The 18,786-nt window shown below is 59.5% G+C and overlaps 2 protein-coding genes across 4 annotated transcripts; one reads left to right on the top strand and one right to left on the bottom strand.

Annotated features, from left to right (window-relative positions):
* Positions 1–495: 495 nt before the first annotated feature.
* LOC113977334 (ectonucleoside triphosphate diphosphohydrolase 8-like) lies at positions 496–8,095 on the bottom strand. Of its 2 annotated transcripts, none has more exons than XM_027703380.1 (10): positions 7,964–8,095; positions 7,031–7,163; positions 6,298–6,409; positions 5,499–5,655; positions 4,854–5,013; positions 4,116–4,346; positions 3,106–3,366; positions 2,669–2,779; positions 2,241–2,378; positions 496–1,902 (listed from the first exon to the last, which is right to left on the bottom strand). In XM_027703380.1, the coding sequence occupies exons 2-10, from the start codon at positions 7,154–7,156 to the stop codon at positions 1,693–1,695; spliced, it is 1,506 nt and encodes a 501-aa protein (XP_027559181.1). In that variant the 5' UTR covers positions 7,157–7,163; positions 7,964–8,095; the 3' UTR covers positions 496–1,692. The 2 variants fall into 2 exon arrangements, with proteins under 2 accessions (XP_027559181.1, XP_027559182.1); XM_027703381.1 differs by having other exon boundaries at positions 1,772–1,902; positions 2,669–2,734; positions 3,107–3,366.
* ENTPD8 (ectonucleoside triphosphate diphosphohydrolase 8) lies at positions 7,052–18,501 on the top strand. 2 transcript variants are annotated; one of them, XM_027703383.1, is made up of 10 exons: positions 7,052–7,161; positions 12,138–12,269; positions 12,702–12,813; positions 13,816–13,972; positions 14,452–14,611; positions 15,119–15,349; positions 16,099–16,359; positions 16,755–16,865; positions 17,011–17,145; positions 18,014–18,501. In XM_027703383.1, exons 1-10 carry the CDS (start codon positions 7,159–7,161, stop codon positions 18,203–18,205), a joined length of 1,494 nt encoding a protein of 497 aa, XP_027559184.1. In that variant the 5' UTR covers positions 7,052–7,158; the 3' UTR covers positions 18,206–18,501. The 2 variants fall into 2 exon arrangements, with proteins under 2 accessions (XP_027559184.1, XP_027559185.1); XM_027703384.1 differs by lacking the exon at positions 7,052–7,161 and adding an exon at positions 8,987–9,093.
* The last annotated feature ends 285 nt before the right edge of the window (positions 18,502–18,786 follow it).

Here is an 18,786-nt window from a genome sequence, read left to right as displayed (position 1 = left end):
CATTTACCCAGAGCACACCTGACCCCTCAGGCTGTAGTTATGGGTGATGTTAATTCCCCTCCAGGGAGTGATTAGCACCACCACACGCAGCCTGAGGGGTCATGTCTGCTCATGGGCCACCAAGGATTCCAAAAACATCTCATCCATTGTGGAACTCCCTGCCCTGCCCTGGGGGAGGTACTGGGCATTCCTGCCTGAACCTGAGGGTATATAATCTTGGGGTCTTGGGAATTCTGGTACCATTCCTTGGATCCAAAGGAGGACCAGAACCTCAACCAGACTGTGAGCACCACTTTCAACCAGACTGAGATCACCACTCTCGACCAGACTGCGAGCAGCACTCTCATTAACAGGTTTTTCCCTCTCCTTTTACTTTGGACTCAGGGGGGCCCAACGAACACCACTCTGTTCATGCCCCAGGGTGCTGGGTTATACAGTTGGGTTTTGTGGGTCAAACCAATTGTTCGTCTGTATAATTGTATTTATTGTATTATTTTTATTAAATTGTTATTCTGACTTATAATCTCTTTTGAGTTGGGTTCATTTCCCCTGCCAGTTTACCTTTAAACCAGCACTCTGTGCCCCTGCCTTTGCCTTTGGTTCTGCTTGTTTTTATCTGCCCTGTGGATGACTCATGTTGATGTTTGTGTTCCCTCAGCGAGGCGCTGACCTTTGGTGTCCCTGTGGAGTGTCGGACACCTCACAGCTCTTGTGGCCCACATAAAGATCATAAAAGGCAGCACATGGGGAAATGTCTGTTCCTTTGCTCCCAAACTGTTATGATTTTATTGCTTCCATCTTCCAGGTAGGTGATGATGCCGGGAACTCAGGGGAGAGGGAACACTGCTCTAGTCTGTGGGAGACATCCCTGGAGACACTGAGGTGTCTGCCGGACCTCGGAGAGGACCAGCAGGGCACAAGGACAGGCCTTTTCCTTCTGAGAGGAGGGTGTCTCACCTCACCCATCACTGGCTGTCAGTGGGACTCCCCAGAAATGTAAGGGGGGCCCTGGTAGCTGTCCCTGACATGTCCCAGCAGCCTTCCCAAATCACCCTGTGCTGGAAAGGGAGGATGAGCGTGGCTGTGTGCCAGGCACAGGGCACAGGGTGCAGCTGGACCAGGGAGGAACCTGGCACAGGAGAGCAGAGGGCTGTGCCATCCCCCACCTCACGGGGCTTCCCAGTCCTGGGCAGAGTCCAGGCCGGTGTCCCCCCCACTGCCCCAGAGCCACGGCCCCTCGGGCTGGCACCCACAGGCAGACCCTCGCCCTGGGATGGGGCAGGACACGTCTGCCCCACACTGGGGGTCTCCTGCGGGCTGTAACCAGCAGGAGACTGTGATGAGTAACCCCCACTGCTGCCAGACTCTCCTTCTCTCCTCCCTGACCCCCAATCTCGAGCCACCCCACATCACTGTGGTCCCCATGCCCCAGTGCTGAGACCCTGCCCCGCATAGCCATACCCTCCCTCCTGCAGCATCTCCAACCAGCAGGGTGGGGAAAGGAAAACCAGAGAGCACACAGTTACGGGGAGGATGTCTTACAGCATGTGCCAGTTCCAGGCCAGGGCTCAGGGCCCCCCTCAACATATCCATGGCCCCAGGGCACACAGGGGTGATTCCCTGGGCAGCAGCTCCTTGCACAGGTGTGGCAGTAGAACTTGGTGGCCTCAGCAGCCTCCGGAGCCAGCACTGCTAGAGACGCTCATAGCCAGAGGAATTCCTGTGGAGGCACATGACTGTGAGCAGGCAGAAGGTGAGGATGAGCATGATGGCCAGTAAAACTGTGACTGCTATCCAGCTCTTTCTCTGGAGCACTATGACTCCTGGAGGAGGCTCTGAGGGAATCATGTTGGTGAGATTGAGCATGTAGCCCAGAGTCCAGCCCACGTCTACGTCAGCAACCTGTGCAGACAGAGGAGGAAGAGGAATGTGAAAGGCTGCAAAGTACCAGGCAAGCTGGAGATCTAGAGAAGACCTCTGCTGCTGTACCCCCAGGTCCTGCTCCACAGCCACTGTATCTGTGCCCACCTGTGCCCCGTTAGTGAGATAAACTGGGGGAGAGCATAAGGGGCCAGGCCAGATGTACCAGCAGGTGCCTGATGTAGCTCTGGGTATGGGCAGTGGGGCCGTGCTGACCCGGCATCCCTTGTCCCCAGTCAGGCCAGGGGCAGCAGCAGGGTGGGCACGAGCCATTTCATGGCCAAAGTGTGGAAGCTGGGGGCTGCCAGGCACTCTCCTACCTGCCGGATGAAGTGGATGTTAAGCCATGTTTTCCGGTTGAATTTGTAGCCCTGCAGGAGAAGGGTGAGGATGTAGGAGTTGACTGCGCAGGCGTCACGGAGGTGGGTCCTGCCTGTTGTGGGGAACAACTGCTGCACCTGCAGAGGTGGGAGAACAGGGGTGGGCTGCCAGCAGGGAGCAGTGCTCGGTGTGCCCACGCTGGGGAACGGCCCCTCAGAGCAGCTGGGAGCAAAGACCGGGAGAGCAAGGAGGATCTGGGAGGCTACAGGCTGCTCTCCTATCTCTCTCCAGGTCCAGAGACCTTTGTGCTCCTCCCAGCCCTCTCCAGCTGTCCCCAGCAGAGGATGGACTGTGCATGAGCTTTCAGGCTGCCCAGCACCCAGAAGAAATGTGGGCAGGGGGTGGCACCTCCTGGGCATGATCTCACCTTGTCCCAGGTCCTGGTGCAGAACTGCCTGATGGTGGCATTGACCGAGGCCAGGGACTGCCCTCCCGTCAGGTTCAGCAAGAGAAAGGCACGATAAAACCCCGAAAAGGCCTGTAGGTGTTTGAGACCAAAGGTGACAGGCTGGTGAAGCACCTGAGCCACTGACACCCCCAGGCCCCCTCCAGAGGGGTCCCTATAAGGCAGCTGAGAGGCTGGGAGGGAGCTGGGAATGTTCCCCACAACAACAGGGATTACAGCTGGGACCGCAGAGGTCTGGAGCTCCCTGGCACACGGGTGAGCACCCTGCCTGTCTCCATGTGTCAGGGACATCCCAGCTCCCAGGACTGGCACCATCCAGACTTTCCTACAGAGGTTTTCCTGGGGTTGTGGCCCAAAACCCAACTCCCCCCCCAAACACAGGGACGGAGGCTCCTTACGAAGAACTGTCCCCGCACGGGGGGCTGGTACACCCCGTTGAACCCGCACGGCCTCTGGGCCCCGCAGCTGAAGTTGAAGAGTTTCTGCACGGCCGTGCTGCACATGGCTGGGTCCCCTGTGCCCGTCACCGTCAGCACCTGGGCAGGGCTGGCTGTGCTGGGGGCACGCACACACGGGCTGTCGTAGAGCTCTGCCACCGTGACATTCTCCTGGTACCCCCTGGGGTAGCAGGGGTGTGAGATCTGGGCAGTCACGCTGTCCTGGAGAGAGAGGGAGCCATCACTGGGGCTTGGCGTGGGATGCCAGGGAGACCCCACCCACGGCCCAGCCCAAAAAGCAGCAACAGACCCCTGGAGGATCTGAGGAGAAGCAGGATCCCTCCTGTGCACGACTCACCTGCCCACGGCTCTCCCTGTCCCCCCACATCAGAGCCGTGCCGGGGGGACCATGGCACTGCCACCCCCAGCAGTGGCACCTGCTCCCAGGGCAGTGCTGGTGCTCTGCCTGCACGGAGAGCTGGGTGCTCTGGGCACTCGCTCCGTCCCCACCGCACCCTGCAGGCCCTGGCCCAGGGAGGACCAAGGATGGATCCCGACTCTGCTTCCTGAGCATCCCTGCATCCCAGGGCACTGAGTGCTCTGGCCCAGGCCAGGCAGGAGGACACTGCACACTGCTGGAGCAGTGTGGGGACTGTGTTGGGAATCCTCTCTCGGGCACACATTGAGCAAAGGGGAGAGATTATTGACAGGAAAAACCTACGGATACAGCTGGGCTTGGGAAATGACAAAAAATGCTATTACACATCAAGATCTGGGGAGAAGGGAGCCCTGGCAGGGAACCACCCCCATCTTCCACCCAAAGGAGGGAATTGTTTGCTTCCATAGATAAAATCTCAAGCTCTCCCAGCTCCCTAACACTTTATGCACAGGCCTGCCCAACATTTCTGGGAGACACCTTTCATGGCAGTGGGGGATGGCTGAGCAGATCCTGAGGCCCCAGGCTGTGGTACCTGGTGCAGAGCTGCCAGCAGCATCTTCAGGGCCTGTGTCTGCCCGTAGCACAGGTAGCTGTGGCTGTAGAGAGAGTAGTTGGTGCCGTACAGGCGGAAGAAGACCGAGGTGTTCCTGTCCTCCACGGGCACTCCGGGCTGGAAGGTTATTTGTGTCGAGGCACCTCCAAGGTCCAGAGCTCCCAGAACCTCACTGTCCTCGGGATGTTCCCATTTCTCTGCAAAGGAAAACTGGCCCAACAGACAGCAGGTGTTAGTCTGAACGGGAGGGACTCCCAGTCCCTGTGAAAACCCTCATGGCTTTTGGCGCTCAGAAGCCCCACAGGGACCTTCCATGTCCTGTCTCCCTGTTTTACCCCCCCTGCCCACATCCTCCTCAACCCACAGAAACTTCCAGGCAGCTCTGAGGTCTGGCCCCTTGTTTCTGGGAACCAGAGACTTTGAGGAGGGAAAAAGGAACACTTTCATCTGGAACCTGGTACCGCTGCACCCCTGTCGTACCAAAATCCACCCCTGTGTCAGCAGAGAGCACAGGGTTGGGCTGAGCTGGACACAAAGATTCTGTTCATCACGTCACTGGGCTTGGATCTGCAGCCCACGACCACAGGTGAGATTTATGGGGGGACCAGTGCCCTAAAACTACATCCTGCTCTCCTCTTGAACAAAGAACCCTGGCTGTCGCTCATACAGGGATATTTTCAGCGCTCAGCCCTCCCCTCCCTCTCCCCCAGCTCACACCTTGACCAGTGTCTCCAGCAGGTAGTTGACGGTGATCCAGCCGAAGGAGCCCTCCTCTGTGCCCGTCAGGATCCGAGCTCCACGGAAGTCCACAGGGTACTCCCCAATCACCTTGGCCACCTCAGCAAAGACCTGCTCGGCCTTGGTGTCGTTCTGCTCCCTGACAGGGAAGGGATGAACACGGCTGGGGCAGGAGGCCTCAGCTGGGAGCTGTGGGAGCTGGGCTGGCAGAGAGAGGCTGCTGTGCCCTGCCAGGGAGCGGGGCTGCCCACAGGCAGGCACATCCCCCAGCACTGCCCTGTCTCTGCTGGCTCCTGTGAGCCCCAAATCCCTCACCTGGGCCATGGGGAATCTCCCTACCGACGCTGCCTGCGGGCTCTGCCGCAGCACTGGCAAGGTCAGTGCCCGTCTGGCACAGGGGCTTCATCCCCCTCTGGGGCTGCAGTGGGCCGGGGGTATCCCCTGGGCACGGCCAGTGCCTGTCCCGGACACCCCGTGGCACCGCAGACAGGGATGCTCTGCCCACCCGCACGGCCCGCCCGGGCTGCACCCCCTGCCCGCAGCCCTGCCCTGCCCCGGCTGCGGCTGCGATGCAGATGCAGGAGTGCGGGGGAAGGGGCGGGGGCGGCCCCGGCCCGGCGGTACCTCAGCAGCCGCATGCCGGCCGTGGCCCCCAGGTAGGTGGGGGTCTCCCGCTGCTGCTCCGCCGGCACGATCTTCAAGGCCTGCTCCAGGCAGGGCCTCAGGCTGGCGCCAGCCCCCGCGGGGTCGTCTGCGTAGCTGGAGATGCCGGGTCCTGCCAGAGGGCACCAGTGATGGAGAGAGCCCAGCGCACCCCGGGGGGACAGCACACCCATTCCCCAGGCCCAGGGAGCTCTACTGGACTTCCTCAGCAATACCCAGATGTCCCAGTCACACCCAAAATCCTGTGGTTGGTGCTGTACAGATACCAAAATACAAACTGCTGACCCAAGGAGGAGTCAGGAACCACGTACGATAAACAAGCCAAGCCACTGGATTGCTCAGGGACTTATGCAGGGCTTTTGGGAGGCCTTGTTGGCACATGGAGGTGTACATTATGAAAGAAGGTGTGAACAGATGTCGTGGGAAGAAGAACGAAGGAAGCAGAGGCTTGGGAAAAGGAGCAAACTGCACATCCAGCATCCCAAGCTGTGAAGTGATGCACAACTGGGCAGGACTGGCTGCAGGACCTGTCCTAACTGGGGGCCAAATTCCTCACCCACCTCTGCATCCCCCAATTACTGTAGGCCTCCCTCAGGTGCAGACCAGCCCCCAACACTTTCCTGTGGTTCTTGACCAGGTCATCTCCCTTCAGCCCAGAGCAGCTGAAAGACTTGGATCAGCAAGGATGCTGTGAGAGTCTGTGCCAGCGATCCAGGAGGCTGAGACAGGGACAGGCACATCCCATCACACTCACCGGACACGGTGCAAACATCCACCTGGGACACGATGCCGGTGCCGTTCTCCTTGTCCGCAGGCCACCGGTAGGTGTAGAGGGACGTGTGTGTGGAGCCGGCGTCAAACACCAGCCCGTACTGGGGGGGACAAGAGGGGACATGGGGTCACATCTCTCCCAGGGCTGCACCAAGTGTCACGGGGGTTTCTGGAGGCTGAATGTGAGCAGCAGAGGTTTGCACGTCCAACCTCCCTATAGCAGCCCTGCTCCACCTCTAACACCCCCGGTTTCGCCATTCCAGCGAGTTACGGCTCAGGAAGGAAGGACACGCAGGTCAGCTGGGGGATTCACAGGGCAGGGAGGCATCCGGGCATGTCCCAAAGGGCTCAGGCTGCTCCCAGACCTTTGGCAAATCTCACAAAACCTGACATTTTTTAGCAGACTGGCAGCAGAAAGTAGCAGGGGACAGAGGTGTAAACCCAACAGGTGAACTGAACGTCTGAAAGCAGGGAAAAGAGCGCAGTCACGGGGAGAGGGCTGTGCTTCTCTTTCCCATCCTTAGCAAGGAGCCAGCACCACAGTTTGGGGGTGATTGATCAGCCCAGTGCCCACCTTGATGAGGTTAAGCCCTGAAAAGCTGGGCTAGTTACAGCTAGTTACACTTGCAAGTGGAGAGGAAGGCAGAGATGATGGAAGAACGAGAGGTGGAAAGGGGCTGGTAGTCACTCCCAGCCTCCCCCAGGTCCCACTGGGCACCTACTTTGTTCCTCATAGGAAGGGCAGCATCCTTTGCCGGGGTCAGGACCAGGAGGAAGACGGCCACCCCCAGCACTCCCAGCAGGGCCGCCGAGCTCCAGCCCACCGCCCTGAGCAGGCGCGGCGGCATCGATGGTCTGTGGGGAAGGAGGGTCTTTGGGAGGGTCTTCGGGAGGATCTGGGGGGAGGGACGGCCTTTGGGAGGGTCTCCGGGGAGGGATGATCTTTAGGAGGCTCATTGGGGAGGGATGGTCTTTGGGAGGGTCTGTGGGAAGCGGTGGATTTCGGGGGGTCGTTGGGGAGAGCTGGATCTGGGAAAGATCATTTGGGGGGATGGCCTTTGGGGGGACGGTTTGCGAGGAGGCGGAGTCTTTAGGAGGAGGGTCTACAGGGAGGGACTGTGGGCAGGGATGGCTTTTGGGAGGAGGGTCTGCGGGGAGGGAGGGTCTTTAGGAGTAGGGTTTGTGGGGAGGGGTGGTCTTTGGGAGGGTCTGCGGGGAGGGAGGGTCTTTAGGCGGAGGGTTTGCAGGGTGGAATGGTCTTTGGGAGGAGGGTCTGTGGGCCGGGATCGTCTCTGGGAGGGTCTGCGGGAGGGAGGATCTTTGGGAGGGTCTGTGGGAATGGATGGTCTATGGTCCTTGGTCTTTGGGAGGGTCTGCGGGAGGGATGGTCTTTGGGAGGGTCTGCGGAGAGGGAGGGACTTTGCCAGGGCAGTCTAAACCCGCTTGCCCCTGCCCCGAACCTCGAGCCCTTCCTGGGGTCCCCTTCTGCCAGCAGCTCGGGATCCCCCACCCCCTGAGTGACCTGAGTGACCCCCTGGGACACGAGGCGGACGGGTGGGGAGACCGTGAACTTGTCTGGCCCCGACCCGCCGGGCAGGGCAGGGCAAGGGCAGGGGCGCAGTTCCCCCCTGCCGCGGTCCCGGCCGCCCCCGTACCTGTTCCGGGAGCCCCCTCGGCCCGCGGGCGTGGGGGGCGATGGGGTCACAGCCCGTTGCCCGCCGGCCCCCGGGCCCTGCGGGGAAGCGAAAGTGGAGCTGAGCCGCTCTCGGATGTCCGGGTCCGGCCCCGGCCGGGGCGGGCTCTGGGCGCTGCCGCGGGCGGAGAGAGCGGCGAGTTCGGGGCTGCGGCTGCCTGCACCCTGCCTGTACTTCTGCCTGCACCGGCCACCCGACCTGCCTGCACCCTGCCTGTACTTCTGTCTGCATCCTGCCTGGACCTCTGCCTACACCCTGCCTGCACCTCTGCCTGCCCCCTGCCTGGATCTCTGCCTGCCCCCTGCCTGGATCTCTGCTTGCCCCCTGCCTGGATCTCTGCCTGCACCCTGCCTAGACCTCTGCCTACACCTTGCCTGTACCTCTGCATGCACCCTGCCTGGACCGCTTCCTGTTCCTTGCCTGCTCCCTGCTTGCACCATGCTCCTGTACCTCTGCCTGCACCTATGCCTGTACCCTGCCTGTCCTCTGCCTGCACTGCCCCAAGGCCATGGGGACGGTTCAGCCCCTGCCTGTGGGGATGGATCCCACGTGGATGGCTCTGGGGACAGCTCTTCACTTGACAGGTCCCTACTATTTTTGTCCCGGGCTCCGCTGCCAGCCTGGCTCTGCCTGCAGCGGGGCAGTGGAAGTCCGGCAGAGCCAGGTGACAGCAGGGTGACAGCAGGGTGACAGGACAGGCTCTGCCCCTCGCAATGTGTTCGGCAGGGCTGGGCAGGGATGTCTGTGGGGCTCCCGGAGCTCAGACTCTGCCCCGTCACGGGGCCAGGGGCTCCCTGGGGATCTGATCCCCCGCGGGCAGCGCAGCCCCGCCCGGGCTGAGCGCTCCGGGCTGTCCCGCTCCTCCGGCAGCGAAGTGGTTAACCCCGGATGCGATTTCCACCCCGGCTCTCCAGCCCCAGCCCCGCTGCCTCCCGGACAAGCGCTCTCCTGGGCAGGTTGCTGGTCCGAGGCCAAGGGGAGGGCCACGCCGGCGGGGCAGCCTTTGTCCCAGGAGCGGGCTCCCGGCTCCAGGTGCGCGCGGACTCCGGGACGAGCGCGGCGGGGCCGGAGCGGCGGCCGGAGCCGGAGGGGTGAGCCGGGGCAGGCGCCGGGGGGAGCGGGGACCGGGGGCTGGTGCCCCGCTGGGAGGGGGCCCTGGGCAGCAGCGGGGCCGGTGCGAGGGGAAACATGCTCCGTGGGCTGGAGGGACAGGAGGAGAGGGCTGGGGAGACCACTCGTGGTGCCCAGGTCCGGGGGGCAGAGGGGCACGGAGAGGACACGGGCAGGGCACGGATGGCACTGCCGAGCCCCAGCGCTGGTGGGAGGCGGGAGGCAGAGGACTGCTCTGCCTGGCAAAGATGCTCCCGGCATCCACATCCACCCTCTTAGAACCTTCAGAGCCCTTTTGCCTTTCAAATCCGAAACGTGCCCGGTGGGGAAGTCAGCTCCTCGTTTTCCTGAGCGACAGGAGGTTTCAGGAGGTTTAGATCCAGCAGCGTCTCTGAGCCTTCCCTCCCAAATGCTGAGGCCCTGTTCCCTGTGCACGAGGGGCGCTGCAGACGAGGGATGTCCCACCGGTGTTTGTCAAGCCCTCTGTCGTACATAAACAAGTGCAGCCCTGGCCCAGGTGCTGGGCACAGCTGGGAGCTTTCCCCACGTGGAAGCAGACAGGCACTGCACAGCATCGTGCCTCGTCTGCAGCTCTGGAGGCATCACTACCACCTTCCCATCCCTGCTGCTCACTGAGCCTGCAGGGGTGGGAGCAGGTGTTGGAGCTGGCCAGCCCCGGGGTGCCACGGGAAGGCTGGGCAGATCAATCAGCTTCTCAAACGCCTCTCGCTGGGCTCCCTCTCCATGCCCTGCTCTCCTCCCTGGGAGAGCTGGCTCTGTGCTGCTTTTGGATGTTGCCTGCTGCCCAGTCAAAATGGGAATTAGTCCCTACCAGAACAGGGGGAGTCCATTTCCCACCACTCCCATGTGCAAAATACTGCAGTTTATCACCAATTCCATCGCACAGTGCCTGGGACAGAATTTTCCAGGATATGGGCTGGGTTGGGGACTTTTGCCATTGCTTTGTTTGTTACCTGGAGCAGATGAATCACATCCCAAAAGCACAGTTATATCTGGGCACACTCTAGCAGGGCTGATAGGACTGGAGATGTGACAGATGGTTTAGTGGTGATCATGGTGGTGCTGAGTTAATGATTGGACTCTATGACTTTGAATCAATAATGACTTCGATGACTCAAAGAGGTCTTTTCCAACCTTAATGTTTCCCTGTTTCTATGATAGGGGTTCATCAGCTGCTTCCATATAATCTCTTCTGGCCATTGCTACTGTAGAGGGAAGGGCTCCTGGCTGTAGGATAAGGTCTGAAAAGGGATTTCAATAGTCCCATGTCCCATGAGGCTGCTGCTCATCGTTGTGTATCTCACGCCACACAGGAGATTGGTCACTCTTGTTCATCGCTGGAGATACTGACTCCAAAACAGGAATCAGCATCTCCTTTGAGCTTGCCAAAGGTCTTTCCTTTCTGCTGATCTGGAAAAAAGACAGGGATATTTCTCAGAGGTTTTATATGCTCACAGGAGAATTGTGTAGCCAACTGACAGCTCCAGGTTCCACCCAAAGCACTGGTGTGGCTGTGCCCAGGGCTCTCAGGATATCCACTGTTGAGTCAGAGTGTGAGGAGAGGAAAGCCTGGCTCCCTGCTGGCATCCTGCCTGTGCAGCTCGTGGCATGGGGCAGGGCAGGGCAGGAAGGAGAGCTGTGCATTCAGAAAAGTCCATTTGGACCAGCTCTGGGGTGCTGAGCACGTGGACGTGTCATTGTCCCTGTGCGGAGCCTGTCACAGAGAACCACTTTGGCTTTGCTTCTCTGCTGCAACTTCTTATGGGTGTCTTGGGGCTGGTTCTGCTGGAGCTGAGCTCTGGCCAGACCAGTGGGAGGTGCAGGTCCTGCTCCTGTCCCCAGGGGCCATTGCTGCGGCCATGCCAGCCCGGCTGTGGGCTGTGTGCCCACATCAGCAGGAGCTGCCTGCCTCTGCCCTCCTGCCTGCCCTTGGGGCTGCAGCAGAGGCTTGGGGATCACCACAGCGCTGTCCCTGTGTGTCTTACCTGCTGTGGCATCAGCAGGAGTGGAGAAAAGCTGGACCAGGCAGGAGACACGTGGCTGGAGATACTGTTCCCCTGCCTAGAGCAGAGAGGACCCTCTCAGGGATAGGCTGGGCCTGTTGGACAGTGGATGTGACCTGATGGCCCAAATGAGTGGGTGTTGGAGATGTGCAGCTCTGGCCACAATGGGAACCTGGCAGGGCATGGTCCTCCTTCCAGACTGGAACTCCAGCCAGACACGGCCATGCTTCCCACAGTGCTCCTGCTGGGAAGGAAGATGCTGACCTGCCACCCAGCCACAGTTTGAGCAGGGCAGAGGGCTGGGGTCCAGGCACAGAGGGATCTGAGGGGCTGAAAAAAACATGCTGAAAATCCTCTGAGGAAGGAGAGCTCAGAAGCACAGGGAGTTCCAGCCCTGAGACTCCCAAGAGTCCTGTTGGACCAGGTCCAGAGGAGACCATGGAGATGCTCTGAGGGCTGGAGCACCTCTGCTGTGGAGACAGGCTGAGAGAGCTGGGGGTGTTCAGCCTGGAGAAGAGAAGGCTCCAGGGAGAGCTTATTGTGGCTTTTCAGTGCTTAAAGGGTGTTTATAAGAAAGACAGAGACAAACCTTTTAGAGGAGCCTCTAGTGATAGGACAAGGGGTGATGGTTTTAATCTAAAAGATTTATTTGCAATAAGGGTGGTGAGGCCCTGGCACAGGTTGCCCAGAGAAGCTGTGGCTGCCCCATCCCTGGACGTGTCCAAGGCCAGGTTGGACAGGGCTCAGAACAACCTGGGCTAGTGGAAGGTGTCCCTGCCCACTGCAGGGGGGTTGGACTAGATGGGTTTTAAAGGTTCCTTCTGACATGTGTATTTTATGATTCCATGATAAGAGCAACTGTGCACCACAGAATGGCTTCATTGTTGGGGAAGTGGAAAGGCCCATCTGGACAGGTCCCGTACCCATCCATGGAATTTGCGTTTCAAAACTGTCTTTGCAAATGCTGAGGTGTGAGCTGGGGGCTGGGGCTGTCCTTGCAGGTTGGAGGAGGAATGGACACCAAAGCCAAGGCTGTTGCAGGTCTCCTGGCAGCCACCTGTGTCTGCAGCATCATCGCCCTCATTCTGAGCGTCGTGAACGTGAAGGATGTGTTTCTGCCCCCCAGCACCAAGGTGGGTCCTCGGGAGGAGCCCAGCCACCCACTCTCCCTTGGGTGCTGGCTCCCATTGGGTGTCAGACTTTGCCCAGGTTTCAGGCAGACTGTGCTGTTTGTCACTGGTGTGAGGCAAAGCCCCACACAGGCTGGGAGGGTCTGACTGAGTTTGATAACTGTGAGTGGCCCTACAGCACATACAGCCTTTTCATCACAAAGCACTGCCTGCTCCAAGGGCTTGGGATGGATCCTTGACCCCAACACAACTGGTGACTGCAATGTCACCAGAATTTCTCTGTCCTGGTGACAGTCTTGGCTTGGCCACTTGAGGTCCCCCTGCTCACCAGCAGCTCTGCTGGCTCTCCTGGGCTTCACTCCCTCTGCGTGGGTGATGCTGGTGGTGGTGCTGGTCTGCACCCCTTGACACCCATGTCCCCTCTGTCCCCCCCAGTACGGGCTGGTGTTTGACGCCGGCTCCACACACACGTCCCTCTACACCTACCGGTGGCCTGCGGACAAGGAGAACGGCACCGGCATCGTGTCCCAGGTGGATGTTTGCCCCGTGTCTGGTGAGTGTGCTGGGATGTGCCTGTCCCTCTCCCTGCCCAGCTCACCTGGGGGATGCTGTGGCTGCCCAGCCCTGGTGCTTGACAGGGTGGCTGTTCCTCATGCCAAAGCTGGTCCACATCAGGTGTGGTAAATGGTATATTTATTTACTGAGCATTTTTAAACACCCACAAGGGTGTTATTCCTATTGCAAAGGTGCTGTCAGGCTTTGGCACAAGGACAAGAGTCTCCAGAGGAAAGGGCCAGGATAGAGGGGGGATGTGGGGGTCAGATAAATGGTACGTGAAGCTGGGCTGGGGCTGGCAAAGGCCACCAGGCCAGGGCAAAAGTGTCTGGGCAGGGGGTGAGAGGGTTCAGGGCTCACCCCAACCTCCTATCCCGTTCAGTGGTGGTGGCAGTTACTGGTTAACTGCAAAGGTCTGGCCGAGGGCAAAGTGTAACAGAGGGGTGCATGGGCTAATAGCAGTGGTTGTGTGCAAAGCTCCCGGGAAGGTAAATAGTGATATTTGCACCCCAGAGCCTGTCACTGCCCACGGCAGGACCATGCCGAGTGCTCAGATCCAGTGCCAGCCTCTGAAAATAGGAATTCAGGCACACAGAGGGCATCTCTGTGTTTGTATCAGTCCCACATGCCATTGCAGCAGGAGGCAGGAGAGCCTGCCCCTTCCTCAGGGACATGGGGAACGGCTCTGTTTGTCACTGAGTCCTGCAGGACTGGCTGGCCATGTCCGAGCAGTTCAGCCTACCCGGGGTTCAGCGTGCTCTGCATCCAGAGCTGGAGCTCCGCTAGCAGTGGCTCCCGTGGGATGTGGGGGTGTAACACAGGTCCTGCCTCCTGGCAGGCCAGCTCGGAACACCCGCTTCAGGGACACCCCTGACAAGGGTGGGACTAGCCCGGCTATGCAGCCAAAAACCCCTGGGAGCTTTCTGGGTGGACATGTCCCCTGCTGTGCTGTCCCCCCGGGGTGCGCTGGGCTCTCTCCATCACTGGTGCCCTCTGGCAGGACCCGGCATCTCCAGCTACGCAGACGACCCCGCGGGGGCTGGCGCCAGCCTGAGGCCCTGCCTGGACCAAGCCTTGAAGATCGTGCCGGCGGAGCAGCAGCGGGAGACCCCCACCTACCTGGGGGCCACGGCCGGCATGCGGCTGCTGAGGTACCGCGGGGCCGGGGCCGCCCCCGCCCCTTCCCCCGCGCTCCTGCATCTGCATCGCAGCCGGGGCAGGGCAGGGCTGCGGGCAGGGGGTGCACCCCGGGCGGGCCGTGCGGGTGGGCAGAGCATCCCTGTCTGCGGTGCCACGGGGTGTCCGGGACAGGCACTGGCCGTGCCCAGGGGATACCCCCGGCCCACTGCAGCCCCAGAGGGGGATGAAGCCCCTGTGCCAGACGGGCACTGACCTTGCCAGTGCTGCAGCAGAGCCCGCAGGCAGCGTCGGTAGGGAGATTCCCGATGGCCCAGGTGAGGGATTTGGGGCTCACAGGAGCCAGCAGAGACAGGGCAGTGCTGGGGGATGTGCCTGCCTGTGGGCAGCCCCGCTCCCTGGCAGGGCACAGCAGCCTCTCGCTGCCAGCCCAGCTCCCACAGCTCCCAGCTGAGGCCTCCTGCCCCAGCCGTGTTCATCCCTTCCCTGTCAGGGAGCAGAACGACACCAAGGCCGAGCAGGTCTTTGCCGAGGTGGCCAAGGTGATTGGGGAGTACCCTGTGGACTTCCGTGGAGCTCGGATCCTGACGGGCACAGAGGAGGGCTCCTTCGGCTGGATCACCGTCAACTACCTGCTGGAGACACTGGTCAAGGTGTGAGCTGGGGGAGAGGGAGGGGAGGGCTGAGCGCTGAAAATATCCCTGTGTGAGCCACAGCCAGGGTTCTTTGTTCCAGAGGAGAGCAGGATGTAGTTTTAGGGCACTGGTCCCCCCATAAATCTCACCTGTGGTCGTGGGCTGCAGATCCAAGCCCAGTGACGTGATGAACAGAATCTTTGTGTCCAGCTCAGCCCAACCCTGTGCTCTCTGCTGACACAGGGGTGGATTTTGGTACGACAGGGGTGCAGCGGTACCAGGTTCCAGATGAAAGTGTTCCTTTTTCCCTCCTCGAAGTCTCTGGTTCCCAGAAACAAGGGGCCAGACCTCAGAGCTGCCTGGAAGTTTCTGTGGGTTGAGGAGGATGTGGGCAGGGGGGGTAAAACAGGGAGACAGGACATGGAAGGTCCCTGTGGGGCTTCTGAGCGCCAAAAGCCATGAGGGTTTTCACAGGGACTGGGAGTCCCTCCCGTTCAGACTAACACCTGCTGTCTCTTGGGCCAGTTTTCCTTTGCAGAGAAATGGGAACATCCTGAGGACAGTGAGGTTCTGGGAGCTCTGGACCTTGGAGGTGCCTCGACACAAATAACCTTCCAGCCCGGAGTGCCCGTGGAGGACAGGAACACCTCGGTCTTCTTCCGCCTGTACGGCACCAACTACTCTCTCTACAGCCACAGCTACCTGTGCTACGGGCAGACACAGGCCCTGAAGATGCTGCTGGCAGCTCTGCACCAGGTACCACAGCCTGGGGCCTCAGGATCTGCTCAGCCATCCCCCACTGCCATGAAAGGTGTCTCCCAGAAATGTTGGGCAGGCCTGTGGATAAAGTGTTAGGGAACTGGGAGAGCTAGAGATTTTATCTATGGAAGCAAACAATTCCCTCCTTTGGGTGGAGAATGGGGGTGGTTCCCTGCCAGGGCTCCCTTCTCCCCAGATCTTGATGTGTAATAGCATTTTTTGTCATTTCCCAAGCCCAGCTGTATCTGTAGGTTTTCCCTGTCCATAATCTCTCCCCTTTGCTCAATGTGTGCCCGAGAGAGGATTCCCAACACAGTCCCCACACTGCTCCAGCACTGTGCAGTGTCCTCCTGCCTGGCCTGGGCCAGAGCACTCAGTGCCCTGGGATGCAGGGATGCTCAGGAAGCAGAGTCGGGATCCATCCTTGGTCCTCCCTGGGCCGGGGCCTGCAGGGTGCGGTGGGGACGGAGCGAGTGCCCAGAGCACCCAGCTCTCCGTGCAGGCAGAGCACCAGCACTGCCCTGGGAGCAGGTGCCACTGCTGGGGGTGGCAGTGCCATCATCCCCCCCTGGCATGGCTCTGATGGGGGGACAGGGAGAGCCGTGGGCAGGTGAGTCATGCACAGGAGGGATCCTGCTTCTCCTCAGATCCTCCTGGGGTCTGTTGCTGCTTTTTGGGCTGGGCCGTGGGTGGGGTCTCCCTGGCATCCCACGGCAAGCCCCAGTGATGGCTCCCTCTCTCTCCAGGACAGCGTGACTGCCCAGATCTCACACCCCTGCTACCCCAGGGGGTACCAGGAGAATGTCACGGTGGCAGAGCTCTACGACAGCCCGTGTGTGCGTGCCCCCAGCACAGCCAGCCCTGCCCAGGTGCTGACGGTGACGGGCACAGGGGACCCAGCCATGTGCAGCACGGCCGTGCAGAAACTCTTCAACTTCAGCTGCGGGGCCCAGAGGCCGTGCGGGTTCAACGGGGTGTACCAGCCCCCCGTGCGGGGACAGTTCTTCGTAAGGAGCCTCCGTCCCTGTGTTTGGGGGGGAAGGGGGAAGAGAGAGGGTGGGAGCTTCCTCTGCCACTGGTTGTGGGAATGGGTGGGGACAGGGGCAACCCCAGAGCTGGTCCCATCTGCAAACCTCTGCTCCTATACCAGGAGGTGGCTTTTGCCTCCTGAGGGAAAAGGGAAGGCCTTGTCCAAGGGAAGTCTGAGCTAGCTCAGAGTGCAAGCACCAGCTCCATGGCTTGTTAGCCAGCTCCAAGACTTTCTGGTAGACCATCAAGTGGGTGCTGGATGCAGAAACCTGGGAATTACATGGAACTCTGTCCATAGGCAAGAGGGGCCCCTGGGTCTTTTTTTCAGGTGAGGAAGGAGATGTGGTTTTTACCAGCTCCCCTTATCCCCCAGGCCTTTGCTGGGTTCTACTACACCTTCCACTTCCTGAACCTGACCAGCCACCAGTCTCTGAATGATGTCAACACCACGATCCAGGCCTTCTGCAAGAGGAACTGGTCAGAGGTGAGAGCCCTGTGCAGGGCAGCCAGGAGCCCTGTGCTTGTCCTGTCCCAAATCTGTGCCCAGGGAACACATGTCCCGCTGTTCCCAGGGCTAGGGAGGGTTTCTGACCACGTGTTTCATTCCCTGTTGCCCTGTGGCCCCACAGCTGGAGCAGAGCTTCCCGCAGGACAAGAAGTACCTGCACACGTACTGCTCCGTGGCCATTTACATCCTGACGCTGCTGCTCGAAGGCTTTAAGTTCAATGAGGACACCTGGAGCAACATCCACTTCAGCCAGCAGGTAAACACACCTGTGGGCAGCTGCAGCCTCAGCCTTGCCCTGGGCACGTCCAAGAGCAGCATCCCTGGAGTCTCCTGTGCCAGAAATGTGTCCCTGTTTCATGGCCCCTCCCCAGTGATCCCAGCAGAGCTTCATTCTTTCTTACTGCTCCCAAATCTCTGACTCCACTCCTTTCTCACTTTCTCTGGTGTGAACTTAACTCATTTTAAGGGGGTCAGGGAAGTGCAGAGCAGGATTTGCCCACTTTGGTCTCTGACGTTACCATTGCAGAGGTGATGGTGGCTGATGACCCATTTGAACCAGAGTATGGCCAGGCCACAATATTTCCAGGATGAGAGAAAACAGCCTCAGGTTGTGCCAGGGGAGGCAGATATTGGAAATTTTTTTTCACAGAAAGGGTGGTCAGGCATTGGCACAGCTGCCCAGGGCAGTGGTGGAGTCACCATCCGTGGAAGTGTTAAAAAAACTTGTGATGTAGCTCTTGGGGTCATGGGTTAGTGGTGGACGTGGTGGTGGTGCTGGGTCGAGGGTTGGACTCAATGACCTTAAAGGTCTTTTCCAACCTTAACAATACTATGGCCAGATCAGGAGGATTATGGGGAAGGAGGATAGCTCAGATCCAAAATCCTGTGCAGGTCACAGAGGCACAGCTGGATCAGAGCCACCATCCATGTTCAGCTGTCCCTTATCACTGGGGAAGGGGGGACAGGAAAGCTGCTGGCAGGATCAGGTTCACCGTGGGCAGGTCCCCCTGTGCAATGGCAGCTGGGGCAGCCCTTGGGAGAGATGCCCACCAGTCCCCTGCACCAAAGCTACTGGTGCCTGGGACAGGTACTTCAGGGTGGTCCCCTCTGCTCTGTCCCTGCAGGCAGCACACACAGACATCGGCTGGACACTGGGCTTCATGCTGAACTTCACCAACATGATCCCCGCGGAGCCTCTGGAACTCGTCAAGGGCCACCAGCCCGGGCTGTGGGCAGGGGCTGTCTCCTTCATCGTGCTGGCCCTTGTGACAGGCCTGGTGGCTGCTTTCCTCCTGTGTTTCTGGAAAACCAAGTAGCTCCCAGCCTCCTGACTGCAGGCATCCTGCCCACTAACCCAGGCAAGGAAGTGGTGCAGAAGAGGTGGAAGGGGGAGAAGAATGAGGGCATTAGACCCATCTCCATTGCTCCGGAGATCTGACTGGGTCATCTCTGTGAATGTCTAAGATTACAAAGTTGTCTTGATCTCTCTGAACCTCCAAGAGGAAAAGACTCCTTTAATCTGACTGCCAAAAGCTGACTGAGACTTGGTGGCTGGATGAAGCCAGATAAATTCGAACTAGAAATAAAATCTGTTTTGTTTTTCAAATATGAATGTCATTGCCCAGCCTAGCACAGTTTCCTTGGCACTGCCAGTCCTGCTGGGCTGCTCTCTCAACAGCCCTGGGAGGCAAGAGATGGAAAGCCATGGTGGGCATCTAACTCTGAGGAGAGGGATGACATCATCTGTATCCTGCCCTGTGCAAGATGTGCAATATTTTTGTAGTATGTGACAGATGATCATCTCCAAAGACACTGTCAGCTGTCTTTAAAAGTATTTACTGGCCTATCTCAGCAGAAAATCACAAGTGGAAGTTGATTTAAGAGTTGCCAACTCTAG

This window comes from Neopelma chrysocephalum, unplaced genomic scaffold (genome assembly GCF_003984885.1).
Source record: "Neopelma chrysocephalum unplaced genomic scaffold, ASM398488v2 Primary Assembly neopelma1_226, whole genome shotgun sequence".
Classification (NCBI taxonomy): Eukaryota; Metazoa; Chordata; class Aves; order Passeriformes; family Pipridae; genus Neopelma; species Neopelma chrysocephalum.
This window is presented reverse-complemented; position numbering and strand designations above follow the sequence as displayed.

What these genes read in the sequence shown, in the direction of transcription:
- LOC113977334 (XM_027703380.1), bottom strand. Translation starts at nt 7,156, where the DNA reads ATGCCGCCGCGCCTGCTCAGGGCGGTGGGCTGGAGCTCGGCGGCCCTG. An exon ending in CCAGGTGGATGTTTGCACCG is followed by an intron (nt 5,656 to 6,297) that starts TGTCCGGTGAGT and finishes ACTGGTGCCCTC; the next exon opens with TGGCAGGACCCGGCATCTCC. An exon ending in GCACCAGGACCTGGGACAAG is followed by an intron (nt 2,379 to 2,668) that starts GTGAGATCATGC and finishes CCACCTCTGCAG; the next exon opens with GTGCAGCAGTTGTTCCCCAC.
- ENTPD8 (XM_027703383.1), top strand. An exon ending in GCCGGCATGCGGCTGCTGAG is followed by an intron (nt 13,973 to 14,451) that starts GTACCGCGGGGC and finishes CTTCCCTGTCAG; the next exon opens with GGAGCAGAACGACACCAAGG. An exon ending in GCAAGAGGAACTGGTCAGAG is followed by an intron (nt 16,866 to 17,010) that starts GTGAGAGCCCTG and finishes GTGGCCCCACAG; the next exon opens with CTGGAGCAGAGCTTCCCGCA.